The following is a 24,871-nucleotide window of genomic DNA, read 5'->3' as shown; positions in this document are numbered from 1 at the left end:
TGTACGGTATATGTTATATTGCATTTAGGAACTTTCGGGTGATTGAACATGTATCAATAATTACAGATTTCTGTAGTTGTATATATAAGTTTGGATGTAGCTGTATTGCATTGATGTACTGGTGGATATTGTGTGGTATGACTCCTGTAGCTGATAGTATAATTGGTATAATGTCAACTTTATCCTGATGCCACATGTCCTGGACTTCCTCAGCCAGTTGGATGTATTTTTCAATTTTTTCTCCTGTTTTCTTCTGTATATTTGTTGTATTGGGTATGGATATTTCGATTAGTTGTGTTAATTTCTTCTTTTTATTGGTGAGTCTCCCCCCATGAACCATGGACCTTGCCGTTGGTGGGGAGGCTTGCATGCCTCAGCGATACAGATAGCCGTACCGTAGGTGCAACCACAACGGAGGGGTATCTGTTGAGAGGACAGACAAACGTGTGGTTCCTGAAGAGGGGCAGCAGCCTTTTCAGTAGTTGCAAGGGCAACAGTCTGGATGACTGACTGATCTGGCCTTTTAACAATAACCAAAACGGCCTTGCTGTGCTGGTACTGCGAACGGCTGAAAGCAAGGGTAAACTACAGCCGTAATTTTTCCCGAGGGCATGCAGCTTTACTGTGTGGATTAATGATGATGGCATCCTCTTGGGTAAAATATTCCGGAGGTAAAATAGTCCCCCATTCGGATCTCCGGGCGGGGACTACTCAAGAGGATGTCGTTATCAGGATAAAGAAAACTGGCGTTCTACGGATCGGAGCGTGGAATGTCAGATCCCTTAATCGGGCAGGTAGGTTAGAAAATTTAAAAAGGGAAATGGACAGGTTAAAGTTAGATATAGTGGGAATTAGTGAAGTTCAGTGGCAGGAGGAACAAGACTTCTGGTCAGGTGACTACAGGGTTATAAACACAAAATCAAATAGGGGTAATGCAGGAGTAGGTTTAATAATGAATAGGAAAATAGGAATGCGAGTAAGCTACTACAAACAGCATAGTGAACGCATTATTGTGGCCAAGATAGATACGAAGCCCACACCTACTACAGTAGTACAAGTTTATATGCCAACTAGCTCTGCAGATGACGAAGAAATTGAAGAAATGTATGATGAAATAAAAGAAATTATTCAGGTAGTGAAGGGAGACGAAAATTTAATAGTGACGGGTGACTGGAATTCGAGTGTAGGAAAAGGGAGAGAAGGAAACATAGTAGGTGAATATGGATTGGGGCTAAGAAATGAAAGAGAAAGCCGCCTGGTAGAATTTTGCACAGAGCACAACATAATCATAACTAACACTTGGTTTAAGAATCATGAAAGAAGGTTGTATACATGGAAGAACCCTGGAGATACTAAAAGGTATCAGATAGATTATATAATGGTAAGACAGAGATTTAGGAACCAGGTTTTAAATTGTAAGACATTTCCAGGGACAGATGTGGACTCTGACCACAATCTATTGGTTATGACCTGTAGATTAAAACTGAAGAAACTGCAAAAAGGTGGGAATTTAAGGAGATGGGACCTGGATAAACTAAAAGAACCAGAGGTTGTACAGAGATTCAGGGAGAGCATAAGAGAGCAATTGACAGGAATGGGGGAAATAAATACAGTAGAAGAAGAACGGGTAGCTTTGAGGGATGAAGTAGTGAAGGCAGCAGAGGATCAAGTAGGTAAAAAGGCGAGGGCTAGTAGAAATCCTTGGGTAACAGAAGAAATATTGAATTTAATTGATGAAAGGAGAAAATATAAAAATGCAGTAAGTGAAGCAGGCAAAAAGGAATACAAACGTCTCAAAAATAAGATCGACAGGAAGTGCAAAATGGCTAAACAGGGATGGCTAGAGGACAAATGTAAGGATGTAGAGGCCTATCTCACTAGGGGTAAGATAGATACCGCCTACAGGAAAATTAAAGAGACCCTTGGAGATAAGAGAACGACTTGTATGAATATCAAGAGCTCAGATGGAAACCCAGTTCTAAGCAAAGAAGGGAAAGCAGAATGGTGGAAGGAGTATATAGAGGGTCTATACAAGGGCGATGTACTTCAGGACAATATTATGGAAATGGAAGAGGATGTAGATGAAGATGAAATGGGAGATATGATACTGCGTGAAGAGTTTGACAGAGCACTGAAAGACCTGAGTCGAAACAAGGCCCCCGGAGTAGACAATATTCCATTGGAACTACTGACGGCCGTGGGAGAGCCAGTCCTGACAAAACTCTACCATCTGGTGAGCAAGATGTATGAAACAGGCGAAATACCCTCAGACTTCAAGAAGAATATAATAATTCCAATCCCAAAGAAAGCAATTGTTGACAGATGTGTAAATTACCGAACTATCAGTTTAATAAGTCACAGCTGCAAAATACTAACACGAATTCTTTACAGACGAATGGAAAAACTAGTAGAAGCCAACCTCGGGGAAGATCAGTTTGGATTCCGTAGAAACACTGGAACACGTGAGGCAATACTGACCTTACGACTTATCTTAGAAGAAAGATTAAGGAAAGGCAAACCTACGTTTCTAGCATTTGTAGACTTAGAGAAAGCTTTTGACAATGTTGACTGGAATACTCTCTTTCAAATTCTGAAGGTGGCAGGGGTAAAATACAGGGAGCGAAAGGCTATTTACAATTTGTACAGAAACCAGATGGCGGTTATAAGAGTCGAGGGGCATGAAAGGGAAGCAGTGCTTGGGAAGGGAGGGAGACAGGGTTGTAGCCTCTCCCCGATGTTGTTCAATCTGTATATTGAGCAAGCAGTAAAGGAAACAAAAGAAAAATTCGGAGTAGGTATTAAAATTCATGGAGAAGAAATAAAAACTTTGAGGTTCGCCGATGACATTGTAATTCTGTCAGAGACAGCAAAGGACTTGGAAGAGCAGTTGAATGGAATGGACAGTGTCTTGAAAGGAGGATATAAGATGAACATCAACAAAAGCAAAACAAGGATAATGGAATGTAGTCTAATTAAGTCGGGTGATGCTGAGGGAATTAGATTAGGAAATGAGACACTTAAAGTAGTAAAGGAGTTTTGCTATTTGGGGAGCAAAATAACTGATGATGGTCGAAGTAGAGAGGATATAAAATGTAGGCTGGCAATGGCAAGGAAAGCGTTTCTGAAGAAGAGAAATTTGTTAACATCCAGTATTGATTTAAGTGTCAGGAAGTCATTTCTGAAAGTATTCGTATGGAGTGTAGCCATGTATGGAAGTGAAACATGGACGATAAATAGTTTGGACAAGAAGAGAATAGAAGCTTTCGAAATGTGGTGCTATAGAAGAATGCTGAAGATTAGATGGGTAGATCACACAACTAATGAGGAAGTATTGAATAGGATTGGGGAGAAGAGAAGTTTGTGGCACAACTTGACCAGAAGAAGGGATCGGTTGGTAGGACATGTTCTGAGGCATCAAGGGATCACTAATTTAGTATTGGAGGGCAGCGTGGAGGGTAAAAATCGTAAGGGAGACCAAGAGATGAATACACTAAGCAGATTCAGAGGGATGTAGGTTGCAGTAGGTACTGGGAGATGAAAAAGCTTGCACAGGATAGAGTAGCATGGAGAGCTGCATCAAACCAGTCTCAGGACTGAAGACCACAACAACAACAACAACAACAACAACATTGGTGAGTATGATGTCAGGTTTGTTATGTGGTGTTGTTTTATCTGTTATAATGGTTCTGTTCCAGTATAACTTGTATTCATTCTCCAGTACATTTTGTGGTGCATACTTGTATGTGGGAACGTGTTGTTTTATAAGTTTATGTTGTAAGGCAAGCTGTTGATTTATTATTTTTGCTACATTGTCATATCTTCTGGGTATTCTGTATTTGCTAGTATTGTACACCCGCTTGTGATGTGATCTACTGTTTCTATTTGTTGTTTGCAAAGTCTGCATTTATCTGTTGTGGTATTGGGATCTTTAATAATATGCTTACTGTAATATCTGGTGTTTATTGTTTGATCCTGTATTGCAATCATGAACCCTTCCATCTCACTGTATATATTGCCTTTTCTTAGCCATGTGTTGGATGCGTCTTGATCGATGTGTGGCTGTGTTAGATGATACGGGTGCTTGCCATGTAGTGTTTTCTTTTTCCAATTTACTTTCTTCGTATCTGTTGATGTTATGTGATCCAAAGGGTTGTAGAAGTGGTTATGAAATTGCAATGGTGTAGCCGATGTATTTATATGAGTGATTGCTTTGTGTATTTTGCTAGTTTCTGCTCGTTCTATAAGAATTTTCTTAAATTGTCTACCTGTCCATAATGTAGGAAACATTCCACGTGGGAAAAATTATATATAAAAACAAAGATGAGGTGACTTACCGAACAAAAACGCTGGCAGGTCGATAGACACACAAACAAACACAAACATACACACAAAATTCAAGCTTTCGCAACAAATTGTTGCCTCATCAGGAAAGAGGGAAGGAGAGGGGAAGACGAAAGGAAGTGGGTTTTAAAGGAGAGGGTAAGGAGTCATTCCAATCCCGGGAGCGGAAAGACTTACCTTAGGGGAAAAAAGGACAGGTATACACTCGCACACACGCACATATCCATCCACACATACAGACACAAGCAGACATATTTAAAGACCAATGTCTGCTTGTGTCTGTATGTGTGGATGGATATGTGCGTGTGTGCGAGTGTATACCTGTCCTTTTTTCCCCTAAGGTAAGTCTTTCCGCTCCCGGGATTGGAATGACTCCTTACCCTCTCCTTTAAAACCCACTTCCTTTCGTCTTCCCCTCTCCTTCCCTCTTTCCTGATGAGGCAACAATTTGTTGCGAAAGCTTGAATTTTGTGTGTATGTTTGTGTTTGTTTGTGTGTCTATCGACCTGCCAGCGTTTTTGTTCGGTAAGTCACCTCATCTTTGTTTTTATATATAATTTGTCCATAATGTAGGTTTTTTATGTCGATAAACCCCCTTCCTCCTTCCTTTCTGCTTAATGTGAATCTTTCAGTTGCTGAATGTATGTGATGTATTCTATATTTGTGGCATTGTGATCGTGTAAGTGTATTGAGTGCTTCTAGGTCTGTGTTACTCCATTTCACTACTCCAAATGAGTAGGTCAATATTGGTATAGCGTAAGTATTTATAGCTTTTGTCTTGTTTCTTGCTGTCAATTCTGTTTTCAGTATTTTTGTTAGTCTTTGTCTATATTTTTCTTTTAGTTCTTCTTTGATATTTGTATTATCTATTCCTATTTTTTGCCTGTATCCTAGATATTTATAGGCATCCGTTTTTTCCATCGCTTCTATGCAGTCGCTGTGGTTATCCAATATGTAATCTTCTTGTTTAGTATGTTTTCCCTTGACTATGCTATTTTTATTATTATTATTATTATTTAGTGGCAATGGTAACATACAAAGCATTGGGAGCTTAAAGTCTTCCAATTTCTCACAGTTCAGAAGTAAGGACTTCAGAAATCCAGTGATTTACAAACAGTAAGCCTAAGTACGCTGTACAAGTTTTAATTTAGTTGATTCTAAATGGGTGTACAGGGAGTGGTTGAAGCAAGAGCCAATAGGGAGAGGAGTGGTGCAGAGCAAGCAGTTTCTGTAACTCATGTTTACCCTCAATGTGGATTGTTAGCTTTCTTTTCTGAGAAGGAGCTGTGAGTAGAGCTCGTGTGGTTTAATGAAACACCTGTTAAACTAAATTTAATTTACCTTTTACCATTTTAAAAAGCAAAGTGTTCAAAGAAAATTTCTTTTCATTCTGGAGTTTAGTTAGGCACTAATGATGACGGTGGGGTAGGAGATGGGGAAGGGGGCCTAATAGCTAATATATGATTGCACTCAGGGGTAATGGTCTCTGAAACATTACGAAACACTGCCTTATTTGTACAACTGGTACAGTACTGCCCACAAAAATCTGGGATCAAGATTCAAGTACCGGTCCAGCACACAGTTCTAATTTGTCACAGATATTCATCACAGTATATGTGTATGTGCGGTTGGATATGGGTGTGTGCGCGCGCGAGTGTATACCTGTCCTTTTTTCCCCCCTGAGGTAAGTCTTTCCACTCCCGGGATTGGAATGACTCCTTACCCTCTCCCTTAAAACCCACATCCTTTCGTCTTTCCCTCTCCTTCCCTCTTTCCTGATGAAGCAACCGTTGGTTGCGAAAGCTTGAATTTTGTGTGTATGTTTGTGTTTGTTTGTGTGTCTATCGACCTGCCAGCGCTTTCGTTTGGTAAGTCACATCATCTTTGTTTTTAGATATATTTTTCCCACGTGAACTGTTTCCCTCTATTATATCCACAGTATATACTTGGCCAGAGAGAGGAAATTATCGTTTGCATATTCAACCACAATTTGACATCAATAGGAAGTGATCTGATTTTTCACTTAGACTGAGTCTACCGTTAACACAGTTTTGAGCTGATTGAGCTGATTTCCTATAATCTCGAATGCTTTGTAAAAATTAGTCAATTGTGTAAAATTCACATCATTTGACTAACAATCTTTTGTGGCAACAAGGCCTTGTGATGACCGCAAAACTGAGACATGTCACAAATGATGAAATATCTCATGAAAATTCATGCTGCAAGTTGTAAGAAATTCTCACAACACACTAGATATTGCTTCATTTTTCACTTCACAACAAAAAAATTAACTAATTTAGAGTGCAACACAAGAGTAAAAACGTAATGCCTGCTTCACTGCTGTAGGGCCTGCACTATATCATCATCATCATCATCATCATCATCATCATCATCGTTCTAAGTACTGTCCTGCGCATCAATATGACATTAAATGATGAGGTCATTTTCTTAGTCTTTCCATCAATATCACAGAGATGTAGATAGTGAGACACAACACAACAAACGGAGTCAAATCTGAAGCAGCAGTTTACCACAATTAGATAAATGGTATACATGCAGCAAGTGAACCATATGGTGATAACATGCTCCAATTCAGCAACATTCTTTCAAGAGTGACAAATATAGTATGGTGCAACTAAAATAACTTACAACTTTTAGTAGTCATGAATGGACCAAGGGTGGGGGAGCCCTGATGCCACACCTATTTTCTGCACGTTGGGAAATGCATGTTAATAAATGAGTGAAATACCCAACTTACATCAAACAGTAATTTATTAAATGATGTGACAGAAAGGCACAAATCATTGCTGTCCACTTCCTTGGATCTGGAACTTGTGCTGGATGCTGCTGATGGTGAGTGAGTGTTAACAGAGACCAAACAGCTGCCATCAGCCTCCTGTTAACCCTGCCACCTCGTACTAAAGCAATGTATCCAATCTGCCTATGTACTATATGTACTACGTAGAAACCACCTACGAACCACATCCTCGCCGGCACACTGACCCCTCATTGTCAATCCACTGGGCACATTCTATTCGGGGTCGGCATATCTCTCTGACTCAGAAGCAGTTGTCTTAACATGCTTGGCTAGCTGTGTGGTTGGTGCTGGAGCCAACAGAAATTACCATACACCTACAATTCTTCCTTGCAGCAATATTTCAGAAATCCTCCTACCACTATATTGGTAAGTTTCAGAACTTGAAACCAGACTTGTGAACTAACATAGCTTCTTTCATCAACATTTCCACCTGGTTGTAACTTATAAGTAAAATTGGACTGAAGTGGGAATGGTAGGGACGAATCCTGTGTCCTTTAACCAAGGCAAGCTTGTTGATATGGTAGTGTTGTGTATTTGATTTGTAAAGCTTTACGAATTCCACTGAGAATTTCTCATTCATGCCAGATTGCATTTTTTTATGTTGGCAGGAAATCTGTGCCCAAAGTAAAGTAACCACTTGTCTCCATTGCACTGTTGGAGCTTTCTTATATCTAAAATCTGCACAACTGTGAGGCAGTCCACATTTAAGTGCTTGCTAGAGGGTTTATACAACCACTTCCAGACTATTTCTCAATTGTTCCACTCTCAAACAGAATGTTGGAAAAAACCTTTTCGTGTGAGCTCTTACTTATTTTATTGTGATGTCATTTCACCCTATGCAGGAGAGAGTCAACAAAATATTTAGGCATTCGGAGGAGAAATTTGGTGGTCAAAATGTCATGAAAAGATCTTATCATAACTAAAAACACAATTGTTCTTGATATATCCTACCCCAAATCACTAATCTGTAACACTTTCTCCCCTATTTCACAACAATACTAAATGCTTTATCTGAGAGAATGAAGTGATACGGTGGAAGGTCCATAGCTATTGCTTAAATCAGGAGAATATTTTGGAGTGGAAAATCAGAAAACAGTTCCATTAATTGTGATGATAATTTCTTCCCAATATTGATTTTTCTTCCCGGAAAGTTGCAGCAAAAAACAGTTTGGAATGAAAGCAGGGGCAAGCCAGCAGGATGGACAATTGTCCTACCATTCTTGTCTCTCAATGCTTTTGTTAAGTCAGGCATTAGCCCACATCTCGTCAAGCAACAGGATGCCTCCAAACAAAATGCTGCCCATCGCACACCTGTACTGGCACCACCAGGCCATAATGTCACTTTTCAGGAAGAAATCTTTCACGCTGAAAACCAAGCTCACACACACATTTTTGAAGAGATGGTGTACTCTAAAAAGCTCCGCTTTTTGGAAGCTAAAAATAAATATATCTGATGTAGGGTACTCATTGGGTTGATGATAACCATACTCATTTCTGCAGAATGCATCCAGCTGGAATGCATCAATCTTGGTTACACATCTGTCACAACTTCCTTTCTTGCCATTGTTTCCAGGAAACAATGACATGATACTGCTTCATCATTCTGACCTTCCTTTCCAAACATCCACACTGTATATTTATGGCATTTCTGTCCATTAGTCTTGAAACTTCCAAATTCAAAAACCCATCATTTGTTCTACAGCTCAAAGTATTCACACAAATCAGTCACCTTGGATGCGGATGAAATTTCCTTTCCCAACATTGATACCTTGATGACAGCAAACAAATCCTAAGCCACAACCTCTTTTGTGGTAAACCTCCTACTGAGACACAATACACCACTACTAGAACAACGCTGATACAGAAACACTAGTTCACAACAAGAACCGACAAATGCAGAACAGTCCAATGCTCTAAAACAATACACTTCACAATGGGAAACGACAAATGGGAAGCAACTGACAACTGACACCATGCACTATTTGTTACTGATGGGGACAGCAACAGCTGCACAACATCTGCTGACCTGATGGCTGCACAGGAGGGGAAGCTAGCTTGTCACCAGTGCTAAGTGAGGAACATTACGTCCCCTTCACCAGAACAAACTGTCAAAAGTTGCAAGTTATTTTGACTGCACAATAATTACAATCACACACTATGGTCTTTGCAGTTCATTCATGGACAACTGACTTCTCTGTTGATTGAATGAAGTTTCTCTTTTTCTCTTCGAAATGTAACCACCTGGGACAATACTCGAAAATTATATTTCTTTTTAAATGACTGATCAAACCTGGGAACAGATTTCTTAAGAGGGACTAGTTCTAATAAATTAACAGACAGCACAGTGGCTTCATAGCAGGGAAGTAATCCAAATCGATATGGAAATGTCACTCCAGAATAATGACCACTGGCTGGGAACATTGTCTAGCTTAAGTTTCGTTTTTAGGCAGTTTAGCACAATTTTCTAGGCAAATGCCATGCTGGTTCTCATTCTCACTTCATAAAATAGCTGCTGGTACAATAAACCTTTCTTTGTTAACAGTTTTGATTGAAACAATTATCAAGCAATATAAAATCGTTACAGTAGCACTATACAGTATCAATTACAGTGGGATCAATAAGAATAAAATTATAAAAATCTTTCTGTAAAATGAATTTATACAATAACGAAATCTCTGCACATTGCCCATTTCTGCATTTCCTGCTACTATGTTGAGTGCACACTACATGCTGCTTCTATGCTGCAGCTGATTGTGTTTCCTCACGTCACTACTCAAACTATAGTCTTTATCCTATACAGTATTATTGTATTATTGTATTATGTTATACAGTTCATACATAAGCGTTACAAGCAAACACTTAACATCATAATAGATAGATGATCATATAAATAAGGCCTCCTGAAATATGCAAATGTCAGCAACTTACAAAGGGGAAGGCCATGTACTACAGAGTGCTTAACTTCATAACACAAAAAGATGATAAAAGTGTACTTTTAATGTGCCTTTAAGATTCTTAGCATTATAATTTTATATTTATTTTTAAAAGAAGTCTCATGGGAGATAAGGAAAGGATCGGTACTTAATTTCAGTTTCTATAATAATGGGTCACTTTACCAAAAACTTTAATCTTGCTACAATTAAGAGCCCCTTGAACACATACAGACACAGACTCTGACTCATTTACTTTATGATGATTCCTCGTCCTAAGAACCAATGGCAAAGGTAAACATATAATAAGATGTGCCTCTATCTCTGTTAAAGAGTTCACAAATCTGAAATGTCTGATAAGCAATAATTTCTTGAATGTTAAAAGTCTCAAGCCTTGCTACAGTCTCTACTTGAGCACCATTTACTACAGCCACAGTAACCCAACCATTACCATGTCCCTTAGCATCTGAGTTCATTAGCGCAAAATTCAGTAAACTCAAGGGTTTTGCAGAATCTCTTGGGCACCTACACTATTCTTTGTACTAATAGTAACACTATCAACAGCTTTATAAACTGTAAGGCATGAGTGCCTTCTCCTCCTATGATCTGTCTGTCTGTCTCTGTCTGTGTCGATGCTGTTGCCGCAAGTCTGGCTGCTCATCGACTGACGGTTAAGTACGAGGGTGAGTCAAACGAAAACCTTAAATTTGTAATAACAAATCAAAATTTTGCGCCGTTATCCAGTAAGTTGGCAAGTGTGCTACAAACAGCGTCAAGTCAATTAGAGACTGTAGCAAGGCTTGAGACTTAACAGTCAAGAAATTATTGCTTATCAGACATTTCAGATTTGTGAAGTCTATAACAGAGATAGAGGCACATCTTATTATGTGTTTACAATGCCACTGGTTCTTGGGATGAGGAATCATAGTAAAGTAAATGAGAGTGTGTGTCTGTATGTGTTAAAGGAGCTCTTAATTGTAGCATGAGCAAAGGACTTGGTGATGTGACAATTTTTTTTTTTAAATCTCCAATGACTGACTGACTGACTGACTGACAGTTGCACTGTCATTGAACAGGCTTCAAGAGACTGATCAACAATCAAATCTGCATGATATGTTCACTGTTTTTTTACAATAAGTCCTTTCAGATCCTTTACACCAAAATGTTATTGCTAAGACAACAAAGTACTACAATTTGTAAAATGTTCTTGCATTTTTGGGTTGTTAATGTTATCACCAGTCTGAAGGCTGGTTCGACACAGCTACCCAAGCTTTACAGGCTTCTTCACCTCTGCACAGCTACTGTACCCCGTATCTACTTTAAATTGCTTACTCCACTCAAGCCTTGGTATCTTTCAGCAATTTTTGCACACCATATTTCCCACTGTTACTCCATTAATCATTCCTTGATGCCTCAGGGTTGTGTCCCATCAATCTATTCCTTCTAGACAAGTTGTGGCATAAAACTCTTATCTCAACACTTCATTTCTACACCTTTCATCCTCCTCTCATCTGTCCACATTTCAATTCCAAACAAAGCTACATCCCAGATACGTTTATATGCCTGTCAGTATAGTGAGAGGACATTCTGACAGAGGTTGATTCACTTTCTAATGCATATGTAAATTTTAGTTTATCTATGTTTTAATGTATAAACAAGCATGGTGTATTTAAATGACAATGGGCATTGGCTGTGGGGAGAGGTGTGGTGGTGCCAACTGACATTAACAGACTCCTAATATTTTCATGAATGTTCTGAACTCCTGCATAAGAATTAACAGTGCTAGTGCTGCTGCTGTTACAGAGAAACAATACTCAGTTAAGTTATGACTTGAAATATATTGTAATGGAAGCATGTTCAAAAATTAGACTGAAGTTCAGAAAAGCATTAAAGTAAAATTTAAGGAAGTAATTAAATATCAATTCTTACTCACTCAACTGGATATCAACCACTATTATATGTGATCTTCTATGGCAGAGTTAGCCTTCATTACCCTGAGTGCACACAATCTTAATACACAAGGCAAATTCAAATCAGTGCCTTATCCATCCTATCACTCTCCCGATTTCATTCTGCCTTCTTTTTTGTGATTCACTTTCTTGCATTTAATTTATTTGCTGGTTTAATAGTCCCACGTAAATATACTATAATAAGAAATATGGTGAAGTAGATAACTAAACTTACCTCTTCGCAGAGAAATTCTGCTCAAACCAAAATCTGTAAGTTTAATGTGGCCTCTCTGACAAAGTAGAACATTGTCAGGTTTCAAATCTCTATGAACTATCTTGTGTGCATGTAAGTATTCCAAAGCAAGCGTGATTTCTGCTGCATAAAATGCTGCCATTGCTTCGTCGAAGTATCCGTACACCATCAGTAGCGATTTTAAATCACCTCCGACCATGTACTCCATTACCTTCAATGTCACAACATAACACATTTTAGATGTCTTATTTGTACCTCTGCCTATTTTTCATGCATGGAAATCTAAAGGGAAATACTAAAATAAGTTAAATACATTGTACAAAAAGAGTTTTAGATCCAACCATTGTGAAGTTAAGTTTATTTTGGATGCTGCAGCAATGTTTGATTGTTCCTCCCAAAATGGAGGAGGATAAGTAGTTCAAACTTGCTGGTTGAAACATACTGGTAGCACTTTTGCAAGACAACCTTATTTAACACAGAAGCACCTCCGCCAATAATGTTTTGGTATCAAACAAAATTTCAGATTAAATCAGTATATACAATCTAATATACCATTAACAATTGGTTCAATATCTGTTTCAAACACTGTGAGGTACATCAACATTTGGTGCAAACTACTGCATATAAGAGAATACCAAGTGCACAACCAAATAAAGTTTTTAAATAGGAAAGCAAAATGATTATTTTTTCTTGGATGGATCTATGGTTTTAAAACTGTTGGACACTAAACAGCGTGTTCATCAGCACTCTTTCTCACAATCATGGTAGTGAGGAATGGATATATGTTAGAAATGGTTTAGAGTTTATATTTTGATCTATTAATGGTGTATTTAATGTACACAAGTGTCATACTCAAGACTGCTTTGTTATAAGTAACTAAAAGTGACATTACCTATAGCAAATTGTAATGAGTCATTCTTATCTTTTGATGTCAGCATACAAATGTGGGCCAAAGGCACAAAGGTGTTGATTAGATTAGATTAGATTAGTACTTGTTCCATGGATCATGAATACGACACTTCGTAATGATGTGGAACGTGTCAGGTTAATAAAAAGGTGTCTATACAAGATATTACATTAGACAAAATATTACACGACATGCCAGACATGTAAAATGTATCATCGAAGGAGGAGGAAGAGGACGAGGAGGAGGAGGAGGGCAAGGCATCACAAATGGAGATCATAGAGATGTAGGAATGTCAAATTTACTTTTTCTGTGTTTGGACAATTGTGCAAATGGAAGACAGAGTTCATTTATACATTCAATGTTGAAATTGTTTATGGGAAAAGGAAGCAACATATAAATATTTTATTTCTAAGCAACTACTTTTATTCAATGGATAAATTTTTATTTAGGAAGTCATAGCACAAATGGGTCATTCCATGTCAAATCAACCAATTGTACTACATGATTTGAATCATGACCTCCCAGATTTGAATGAATTTTTTTCAGGTAATGCATCCACTAACGCTAGTTTAAATTTGAGATTTCAAATTTTTCTGATCTTTGGTTTTTGAGTTTCAGGGGTTTAAAAATAAAAGCTCTGTTTTTGATCAATCGATGATTGTTTAAATACTGTAGCTCAAATACTATACAACTTAGAGAGCTCAGAATTGCACCATTGTTTTCCTCTATAAATTCCCTTCAATTTGATATGTAACATGACTATGCTCCCTAAACCTGAAAATTTTGAACTATTCCAAAAAACCATGTTTTGAAACTTCCAAAATACGTACCCTCGGATTTCTTTATAAAAATTATATGTGTTGTCCAGTCTGACTACATGCATGCAAAATTTCAAGATGGAATCTCAATGGATTCTTGTATAAAATAATATTTTACTACTGCAATACACACTAGTGAGGTGAAAAGCAGACTATTTCTAGGCCATGTATACTAAGGTAGGACTATGTAATTCTAACAAACAAATTATTTTATTAGCCTTCTATGCAACATTACCCTCTTATTGTTTGTTAATTCATTAAATGATGTAGTGTTGTTTTAATTTAATGTTCATGATTCTTTTAACTATGCATCAGAAGGAAGTGAACACATTTTAATTGGTAGTATACATGCTACAAGTAAAAATTTTGAATAAAGCCACTCACCTTCATCCTTAGTTGTAAATGGCAGAGATTATCTTTTTCTTGGTTTTCCAGTGTTATTTGTAATCATTTACAACAAGATCCTTATATTAGAAAATGGCATATAAGTAATTTCACTTGGGAAAAAGATTAACTTGTTGATATCTGCATGGATAGAACTGTATTTCTAATACCAATTGGTATTTACAAAGTTAATACACATGGTATCTATACAACTTAGTGTTTAGTGGGGGTAGGTGTAACATAATTTAAACGTGCTTCTTTTGTGGTCTTTTAAGATATTTTTCCAAAGAAAGAGAAGACAACTTCATTTCTTTAGCACTTAAAGTGTAGGTTCTTCCCGTAGTAGTTGTTGGATTCGCTGTTTGTAAAAGAGTATTTCCTGGGACATCTAATATATCTCTTGGTTGTGGATAGTAAAAAGACTGGGCTGGACCCTTTGGGTGTAAAAAATTTATTCGGTACATGTCATTGTATTTTTCTTCAATGCACCCTAGCCACCAAGATTCGTCATATGCTACTGTCACAAAACCAGCAGTAATATTTTCCATATGTGATGGTGTTATTTGGTTCAGTGTTGTCACATATTCAAGAGACTCATCCAGACTAAAACGATAAGGCCTGACAGTAATTTGACTCTCTGTGCAGGGTTTATATGAGTGAAGCTTTTGTGTTCCCACAATCGCTTCTGAGTCACTAAACCGAGGAAGTAAGTATTCTTTGGTCAGTTCGTAGTCCTCTGTTGTGCAATATTCAAAGTCAATGTTTTTTATGTTTTCCATGGCAAATACATGAAGTGATTTGGGTGTTAAGATTTGTTGGTTATATGGACTTTGTAAGCTAGCTGCATAACAGTTCCGCCAAGGCCATCGCATGTGCTCTTGCCATGGGATGTTGCAAAGAACTCCCTCTCTGTCTCAACTTCAAAATCAGTTTTATGCAAACACAAATTAAGGAAGTTTTTCTTATTTTTATATTGTGCAGTGCTGCCATCAGAAAAGTAAGTAATCTTTTTAAGTGCAAAAGGCAAGTTTTGGTTTATGATTTCTAGCAGTTTTTTCTAGAATACATAGAAAGCGACTGCATTATGTTTCAGGCAATCTGATATGAAGACATACTGCAGATGTTTTAGTTTTCCCTCCCATTTATATTATATGATCAAAGGATGCAGTGTAGCTTCCCCGTTACATCAAGGTGGCCGTAAGTGGGGTAGTGGCCAAAACTAGAGCCTTGACCCTATATGAAAATCTCATGTTTTTTTTAATAATAAAAAGTAAATGTCGTACAAAATCGTAAGATTCTTAAGTTATTATTTTTTTATATATTTTATTCTCACATTAAAATATCATTTAATGAATTAACAAACAATAAGAGGGTATGTTGCATAAAAAGCCTAACATAATAATTTAAGTCTGTTAGAATTACACAGGCATACCTTAGTATTCATAGTATAGAAATAGTCTGCTTTTCATCTCACTAGTGTGTATTGCAGTAGTAAAATATTTTATATAAGAACCCATTGACATCCCATCTTGAAATTTTGCATACATGTAGACAGACTGGACAACACACATAATTTTTATAAAAAAAATTCCGAGGGTACGTATTTTGGAAATTTCAAAAAATGTTTTTTTGGAATAGTTTAAATTTTTCAAATTTAGGTAGCATAGTCATGTTACATATAAAATTGAAGGGAATTTATAGAGGAAAACAATGGTGGAAGTTTGAGCTCTCTAGGTTGTATAGTTTTTGAGCTACAGCATTTTAAAACAATCATCATTTGATCAAAAACGGAGGTTTATTTTTTATTTTTAAACACTCGAAACTCAAAAACCAAAGGTCAGAAAAATTTGAAATTTTAAATTTTGAACTAGTGTTAGTGGGTACATTACCTGAAAAAAAAAATTCATCCAAATCTGAGATATCAAGGTTCAGACTGTTAGTTGATTTGAGATGGAATGACCCAAATATTATAAAACCAAAATATATTCTTTATTTTATATACAGGTCTCATAAATTATTCAACAGTCATAATAAGCATAAGAGCAAATTATAGGGTCTGATGTTCGAAAATTATATCTAACTGCACAAAACATTTCTCAATACCTACCAGGTAAATATTTGAAGCAGACTGTAATGAATAAAAAAGATTAACACAATATGGACTTCGAGACAGAGCCAATGCATTTCTTTCGGTAACAACTGTAACAGAGAAAACTAGTTAATTCTTAACAAAATACAAAAATATTTAAAACAGTCATAAATGTTTCATATTCTAGTGATATACAACACAAAAAATAATTTAGTTTTATGATGCTATTTTGATAATCAGTCCAGTTTATTGCTCTTTTTACAGCTATTCATCAAACTTAATGGTGATGATAAAGTACATTTTAACAGAAGCTTACAGTGGTCAACAAGATTTGGATAAACCCAGTAAAAAATTTCAAAATAAACAGCAGTTAATGTTCTTAGACTGCTGTCACACCCACATCTGGGGCAGAAAAGGGAGGGGAGGTAGAGTGGGAGGGGGAAGGTGAAGGGGAGGGGGATGGGTTGTACCCTGTCAAGCCATGTGCAATTCCTGCCATTCACTGTGAATATTTTGTACCAATTGTTATTTATTCATTAAATCGCACACCAGAGACCCTATTTAAAATGAGAATCTACAGGATGTGGAATGAATGAAGGTATACATCAACAAAAGCCAAGCAAACCATATAAAATCTGTATATGGTTGGTGGCTGGCTGGTTGGTTGGTTGGTTTTGGGGAAGGAGACCAGACAGCGTGGTCATCGGTCTCATCGGATTAGGGAAGGATGGGGAAGGAAGTCGGCCGTGCCCTTTCAGAGTAACCATCCCGGCATTTGCCTGGAGTGATTTAGGGAAATCACGGAAAACCTAAATCAGGATGGCCGGACGCGGGATTGAACCGTCGTCCTCCCGAATGCGAGTCCGGTGTCTTACCACTGCGCCACCTCGCTCGGTGGTGGCTGGCTGGTTGGTTGGATGGGTGATTAAAGGGACCAAACTATTAGGTCATCAGTCCTCCCCCCCGGACAGATAGGTCTACATGACTGTTCATCAGAGATGGCCTATCGCACAAAATCAAGGGGAAGAAAACCTCAAGGCCTACCTAAGGTTGACAAAGGCTAGATAAGGAATAAAAAAAGAGGCGAGGGAGACATAGGTAGAAAGGCAGGCGAGGTAACCCATCTAGGGAGTAATCAGAAGCCCCGAAAACCCAGAGTGCAGTGAGAGGACATACACCACCCACCACTTACCACAGGTTCCCCACTCAGAAATTGACTAGGAAAGACTAGCAACAAGGACAGGGCAAGAGAACCATAGTTAGACAAAAGAACAAGTTGAACAGGGCATGCGAGAGAGGGGGAGGAAAAGTTAAGAGCAGGTAGGGTGGACCACTGAGCCCAGACAGCTGCAGTCTGATCTGGCAGGGGAAGCAATAGTGTGTTCTGCCAACCTCTCAATGGGCCAATAAGGTTAAGAGGTCCTCTCTTCAAGAGAGTGGTAAAAACCACCCTTCATGAATACAATGAACAACTAAGTCAGCTGCTAAGGCATCGTCTCCTAACACCAAGGGTAGCAAGTCAGAAAGATTAAGAGTCTGTTGCAGGGCAGCTAGACTGACAAAGTCAGCAAAATGTGAACCACTGTCAAATGGGAACCATAATGACAGTAGGGTGGTTCCTTGGGACTAGCAGAAAAACATTGCTTGTGTGCAATGCCATATCCAGTGAGAGAGGTGGTCAATGCCATCCTGATCTTTGGCATTTTCAAGTAATTTTTATTGCTATGGGGAATAAACAAGCCATTCTCCTAATTGCTCCTTTAATATTGGACTGAACTGGGTACAACAGGTTTTATTTGCTGTGAAATTGCTCATAATATCTTCTTTTCCTCTTCATCTATCAGCTTGTGCAACATAAACCAGAAACAGGTTTATGTTTGGAATTCTGTCTGTCAAAAAGTGTCATTCCACGTCAAGTGTCAGAGGTCACAGCTCGATCATCATCAATTTTGTTGAAAATTGTACATACTGTACCTAAGGAACATGAATGAACATCTGTCAAGTTTCAGATCCATCTGCAACCTGTAGATACTAGAGTTGTTTTTAATAATGGCACTTCCTGTGTAACCAAAAAAGAAGTTTGGGTAGCCGGACCTAATGGGGTTCGACTCCTGCAACTTTGCAGTTCTGATGCGATTTCTTGCAAAGAACAAGAAACTAAAATAAATGAGAATTACAAAGCAATGCCCATGGCACGAACTCTCTTCAAACTTGCTGCAAAATTTTCATACCTCAAATTTTTCCCATATTTTAACAAAGAACAGGTTGCGAGTAAAAGGCATTGTAAATATGATCATTATCCTTTGGACTGCCTGTCACTAAATTTGTGACTCATGAATTTCCCTACAAAAGTATTTGCTGTGTTATCCACCTCTCAAGATACAAAAACACAAAAAGTATCATATTCTGCCTATATCTGACACCCTCCTATATAAAAATTGACACTGTTGATTTTATAATATTTGACACCATTTAAAACAGCACAGTTAAGTCTATCAGAAACAACTACTTTCATTTTGATGTTGTTTCAGTTAGAATGCAAAATTTGGGTAAAATTTTAGCGTTTTATCAGTTTTTTAATTTAATGGACAATGAATTTTTCACTCTGCAATCGTGTGTGCACTGGTTTGAAACTCCCTGGCTGATTAATACTGTGTGCTGGACTGGAACTTGAACCTAGGTCCTTTGCCATTTTACAATCAAGTGCTCTGCTGATTAAGCTATCCAGGCACGGCTCAAAAGCTCACCCACACGGCTTTACTTCTGCCAGTACCTCATCTCTTATCTTCCAAGATATTTATCACTTATGTTCCACTGACAAATCTGCTTTAGCTGAACATGTTCTGGAGAACAGCCACTGAATCAAATCTGATGACACCTTTGTTGAGCTCACACTCATGGCTTCTGGGACAGTGCAGTTCGAAAAGACATTGAAATTAAAATTGCTGGCAATACTTAACAGACACAGCTGTCAACAACTGAGCATGATGTAGGTCCCACGGCACATTAGCCTAAATTTAAACATTACTGAACTACTTTTTTCTTCAATCCTTTTGATGCAACTACTGTTAAAATTAATCTTCTTTTTCTACCACTTCTAAGTAAAAATGGAATAAAAGAAGTTGACCAGTAGAAATGATTTTAGGCTACATTTAAGACTGACTTCACTATGTCACAGACAGTTTACGTTATCGACAAAATGATCCAAATTTTTGTTGATGCATACTGAACTTATTTCTGAGCCACTGATGGTACCTTTAATAATGAGTAATAAAGGTTGATACCACTAAACTTCTAAAATTGTGGGAGGTTATGACAAATTCCATTGCTGTATATATGGAAATCTCAAGGTAATTTCAATTCTTATTGGCATGCATATACAAAAAAAAAAAGGAAAAAAAATTCAAGATGACTGCAGGCTAACACCACATATTATTACTGCTGGCTTTTGAGCAATCAACCCTTTCTTTCTAAGTGACGAGTTACCACAGTACATTATTCCACAAGACATAACTGAGTGGAAATAAGCAAAATACATTACAAGGTTGATGATTTTTCAAGACTAACAATTACATGAAGAGCAAAAACACTAAACTTAATTCTTTGAGCAGCTCAGTAATATTAATATGTTTCTTTGAATGGGGAGTCGCCATATGCCCATGTAAGGCATTACCACTACCACCAGTGATGTCTCAGTTGACAACTAGAGTATACACTAAGGTGACAAAGGTCACAGGGTAGCAGCATGCACAAATACATATGGCAGTAGTATCATGTACACAAGGTATAAAAGGGCAGGGCACTGGCAGAACTGTCATTTTCACTCAAGTGATTCATATGAAAAGATCTCCAATGTGATTGTGGTTGCACAATGGGAATTAACAGACTCAGAACGCGGAATGGTAGTTGGTGCCGGACACACGGGCCATTCCATTTAGAGAATCATTAGTGAACTGTATGTTCCAAGATCCACAGCGTCAAGAGAGTGAGTAGAATACCAAATTTCAGCCATTACCTCTCACCACGGACAATACAGATAGACAGCCTTCACTTAACGACCAAAAGCAATGGCATTTGCAGAGAGTTGTCAGTGGTAACAGACAAGCAAAACTGTATGAAACAACCACTGAAATCAATATGGGATGCATGATGAAAATATCTGTTAGGACAGGGCAGCGATATTTGGCATTAATGCGCTATGGCAGTAGACAACCAACTTGAGTGCCTTTGCAAACAGCAGATATCGCCTGCAGCGCTTCCCCTGGGCTGGTGACCATACACACTGAACCCCAGAAAATGAAAATGGCAGCCTGGTCAGAGTACTCCTGATTTTAATTGGCAAGAGCTGATGGTAGGGTTTAAGTGTGGCACAGACCCCATGAAGCCATGGACTCAAGTTGTCAACAAGCCACTGTGCGGGTTGGTGGTGACTCCGTAATGGCATGGGCTGTATTTACCTGCAATAGACTGGATCCTCTGTTCCATCTGAACTGAACACTGACTGGAAATGGTTATGTTTGGCTACTTGGAGACAATCTGTAGCAATATGGACTCCACGTTCCCTAACAAAGATGAAATTTTCACAGATTACAATGTGCCATGTCGCTGGGCCACAATTGTTCACAACTGGTTTGAAAAACATTCTGAACAATTCGAGTGAATGATTTGGCCACTCACATCATCCGACATGAACCCAGTGAACATTTGTGGGACATAATCAAGAGGTCAGTTCGTGTGCAAAATCCTGCACTGGCAAAACTTTCGCAATTATGGATGATGATAGAGGCAGCATGACTCATTATTTCAGTAGGGGACTTCCAACGACTTGTTGAGACCATGCCACATCGAGTTCCTGTATCACACCAGGCAAAAGGAAGTCCAACATGATATTAGGAGGTATCCCACCACTTTTCTCACCTCAGTGTATGAGAGTGTAAAAACAATCCATCAACAACAATAATTTCACCTGATGATGGTCAAAGAGTACTTGGTCTACACTCGTGGCATTTTAACCACTAGACACAGCTGGGAGCTCAAAAAACATTTTACTCAATGTTACTGCAACAAGACTCATCTTTCTTACATTATGCAAATATATAGTACAGTTGGCACAAGCAAATCCCTGACAGTTGCAGTGGGCTCCACACAGCTGCTTCATGCATTTACTTCAATCAGTTACATAATGATATTTTGTTTTTCTCTATGAGAATGCCCAGTGTTGTTGCAGCTCTATAGGAGACTGTTGTTTTCAAATGCAGCCATTTGTGCTGTACAGTTGAAAGCTGTTAGGGACTTGTTTCATCAATTCTACTATAGTTTGCATACTTCTACAATTTTCTAAATTCAAGCATAAATTATTTATCTAGAAATTTCTTTTCATATTTTGTCCAAGCAGTGTCGTGCATTTTGAAATTGGATCAATTTTAATCAAACTTGACTAACAACTGTTTAACTAATGTTGTTTGTTTATTCCTGTGTTATGGTAACCAGTACAGCAATTTCATATGATTAACATGCTTGTGCAGCCCTTTCAAGTAGCTGCTACTTCCATGGCGTGCAAGTAAAAATTGATGCTGTTTTGTTCAATTCACGTGTCAGCTGCCTTAAACATGATATAAGGAATTTTGGAGTTTACACCGTGTCGACAACAGGATCATCAGAAATTAAGCACTAGCTGGGATTATGGAAGGAAATTTGGCATGCCTTCCAAAGGAACGACTCTGGCATTTGCCTTAAGTGATTTAAGGAAATCATGGCCAACCTAAATCTGGATGGCAGTAGAGGAATTTGAACCATCATCCTCCTGAATGTGAGTCCAGTGTCAACCACTGTGCCAACTTGCTCAGTCTTAACACAATACAAAGTTACAAAGAGCTGAGACTATTTAAAATGCAGCATTGTTACATATGCGACAAAACAAAAAGAATCTCTTCACTCTCTCCAGAAGGCCTTGCACCAGTGACTGTAAATACATACTGCAGTATGTAGATAGCATTTCGAATATTTGATTCTGAAAGTATCTGATAAAATTGAGGGAGCAAACCATTATTTACAACTAGTATAGTTGTAAGAGTTGTTTGTAGCCTAGCCCCAAAGTTATTCAATTCATACAGTGAGTAAGCTGTAAAATGAACCGGCGAGAAATTTGGAAAGGGAATTAAAGTTCATGGAAAAGGGATTAAAACTTTTAAGGTTTGCCAATGACATTGTAATACTTACAGAGCTGGCTAAGGACTTGGAAAAACAGCTGAATAGAATGCATAGAATTTCGAAAAGAGAAGATTTACACCAAGAAAAATAAAACAAGGGTAATGGAATCCAGGTGAATTAAATCAGGTGATGCGGAGAGGATAAGATTAGGAAATTAGACATAAAAAATAGTAGATGAGTTGCCATTTGGACAGCAAAATTACAGATAAGGACTGAAGTAGAGGCAACATAAAATGCAGACTGACTATAGCAAGAAGAGCATTTCTGAAAGAGAGAAGCTTGTCAATTACTAACAGAAACTTGTGTTAGGAGGTCTTCTGTGAAGGAATTTTTCTGGAGCATTGTTCTGGTATAACCACAGGTGCTGGAACAAAGACGAAGAATGCAAGACCAGAGAAGGAGGTGAAACGACATCGGCCAATGGTGCACGGAATAGGACCACACCACGACAGGAGCGCCTCAAGCAGAAGTGAACGTAAGCGCCACTCCTGCCAGTCTCGGCCACTCAGATCAGCACTGTATACAGACATTAGTGGACAGGAAGAAGAATGGCTCGAGTGGGTGCAACAGTTCAAGGCACATTTACTAGTTCACAATATACCAGTTACTGTGAATCTTCCTTATCTATTAACGATGATAGGAAGTGCAGTGTTCCGCATCATCCATAAACTTTTTCCTAACGCCCCTCCGAGTGAACTTGATTATGACCAGATTGTACAGTCACTAACAAACTATTATGACCAACAAGTGAATGTGGTAGCAGCTAGGTATTAATTCTTCAACTGCAGAAAACAGTCAGAACAAATTTATCATGAGTGAGGAACAGATTTGCAAGGTATGAGAATGAAATGCAAAATCCAATGTACTTGCAGTGCTTTATAGTCAGACATTATGTTGCATGATGTGATCATGTACAATGTACCTGATGTCAAACTCAGAGAAAAAATCTTGAAACAGTCCGAACCATCATTTCAGCAGGTAGTGCAAATACCAGGTCAGTACGATTCCGGTGCCTTGTCAGCTCATACTTTTGAGCAGCCAGCTATATGCCAGGTAGAGTCCTTTGTTCGTGATCACTCCATCCTGCACCGGTGGCGTGCATTAACCATGCCGAGTAAACAACCTTCTATGCCACATAAGCAGTTCGCTAAACAGGCAGCTACACACGCTATCAGAATTCAGTCTTGCCCTAAGTGTTAGTCACGGCACAAATGCCAGGACTGCCTATCTCAACAAGTTCAGTGTTATGCTTGTGGTAGGAAAGGACATGTGCGATCCATATGCTTGCAACGGAACAAACATAAGAATTTGACCCACTCACAAAAATCTAGTCACAACGTCCAACTTTGTGCCCACACTCCTACATCCCCCACCGTGGCCACACGCCCTACACAACAACGTTCCATTGCTTTTTTTTGGAGGTGGGGGGGGGGGGGGGGGGGGGGGGAATGCTCTGGGATAACCACTCGCACTGGAACAAAGACAAAGAATGCAAGACCAGAGAAGGCGGTGAAAGGATGTTGGCCAAAGGTGCATGGAATAGGACCGCACCACAACAGGATTGCCCTCAAGCCGAAGTGAATGTAAGCACCACTCCTGCCACAGGGTGTATACACGGACAAGAAAAAAAATTCCCGGACATCCCGGTTAAAAATACACTTTCTCCCGGATGAAAACACACTTTTCCCATGTTAAGTGACAGTGTATTTTTCCTCGGAACTGTAAAACTTATCAATTCTTTGAATGGTTATGGTTTTATACACCGGCGTAGAATTTCCCAGCCCTTTACAAAATGAAACTCAGGGAAAAAAAAGACCACGAATTACACCAAAAACCGTATGTTACTTCCCGAAGCATTGAAATCAGGATTGTGATGCGCTTTTGTAAGCCAGTCATAGTTCATGTCAGGTGATCTCGCAAGCAGAGCATAGGACACGTGACGTAGTCAGCCAATAGCAATATTACTGTCAAATAGCGCATACACACTAATAAGAATAGTTAATGTTTTAAATTAATATAATTAGTGTTGCTACAAGAAAAGCAAAACTTTCACATATAATATTGGTCTCTAAGATTAGTAAGCTGCAAGAGAAAATAAGCTTTCATATATAATGTTGATCTGTTTTGGATGTGTTACATTTTAAGATGCGTCACCCAAATGTGCCAGTCAAA

At 38.4% G+C, this 24,871-nt stretch overlaps 1 protein-coding gene across 2 annotated transcripts in view; it reads right to left on the bottom strand.

Moving 5' to 3' along the window:
- The window catches only part of LOC124613121 (serine/threonine-protein kinase greatwall), a 114,755-nt gene that overhangs the window by 59,174 nt on the left and 30,710 nt on the right, over positions 1 to 24,871 (bottom strand). For both annotated transcript variants that reach the window (XM_047141734.1, XM_047141735.1), the window contains exons 4-5: positions 16,508 to 16,599; positions 12,274 to 12,502 (exon numbers count right to left, since the gene is read on the bottom strand). In XM_047141734.1, coding sequence (XP_046997690.1) covers positions 12,274 to 12,502; positions 16,508 to 16,599 — 321 coding nt within the window. The remainder of the gene's footprint in view (positions 1 to 12,273; positions 12,503 to 16,507; positions 16,600 to 24,871) is intronic.

The sequence above is a fragment of the Schistocerca americana genome, chromosome 4 (genome assembly GCF_021461395.2).
Source record: "Schistocerca americana isolate TAMUIC-IGC-003095 chromosome 4, iqSchAmer2.1, whole genome shotgun sequence".
NCBI classification, from domain to species: Eukaryota; Metazoa; Arthropoda; class Insecta; order Orthoptera; family Acrididae; genus Schistocerca; species Schistocerca americana.
The sequence above is the reverse complement of the archived record's forward strand: the minus strand, read 5'-3'. Positions and strand labels throughout refer to the sequence as shown.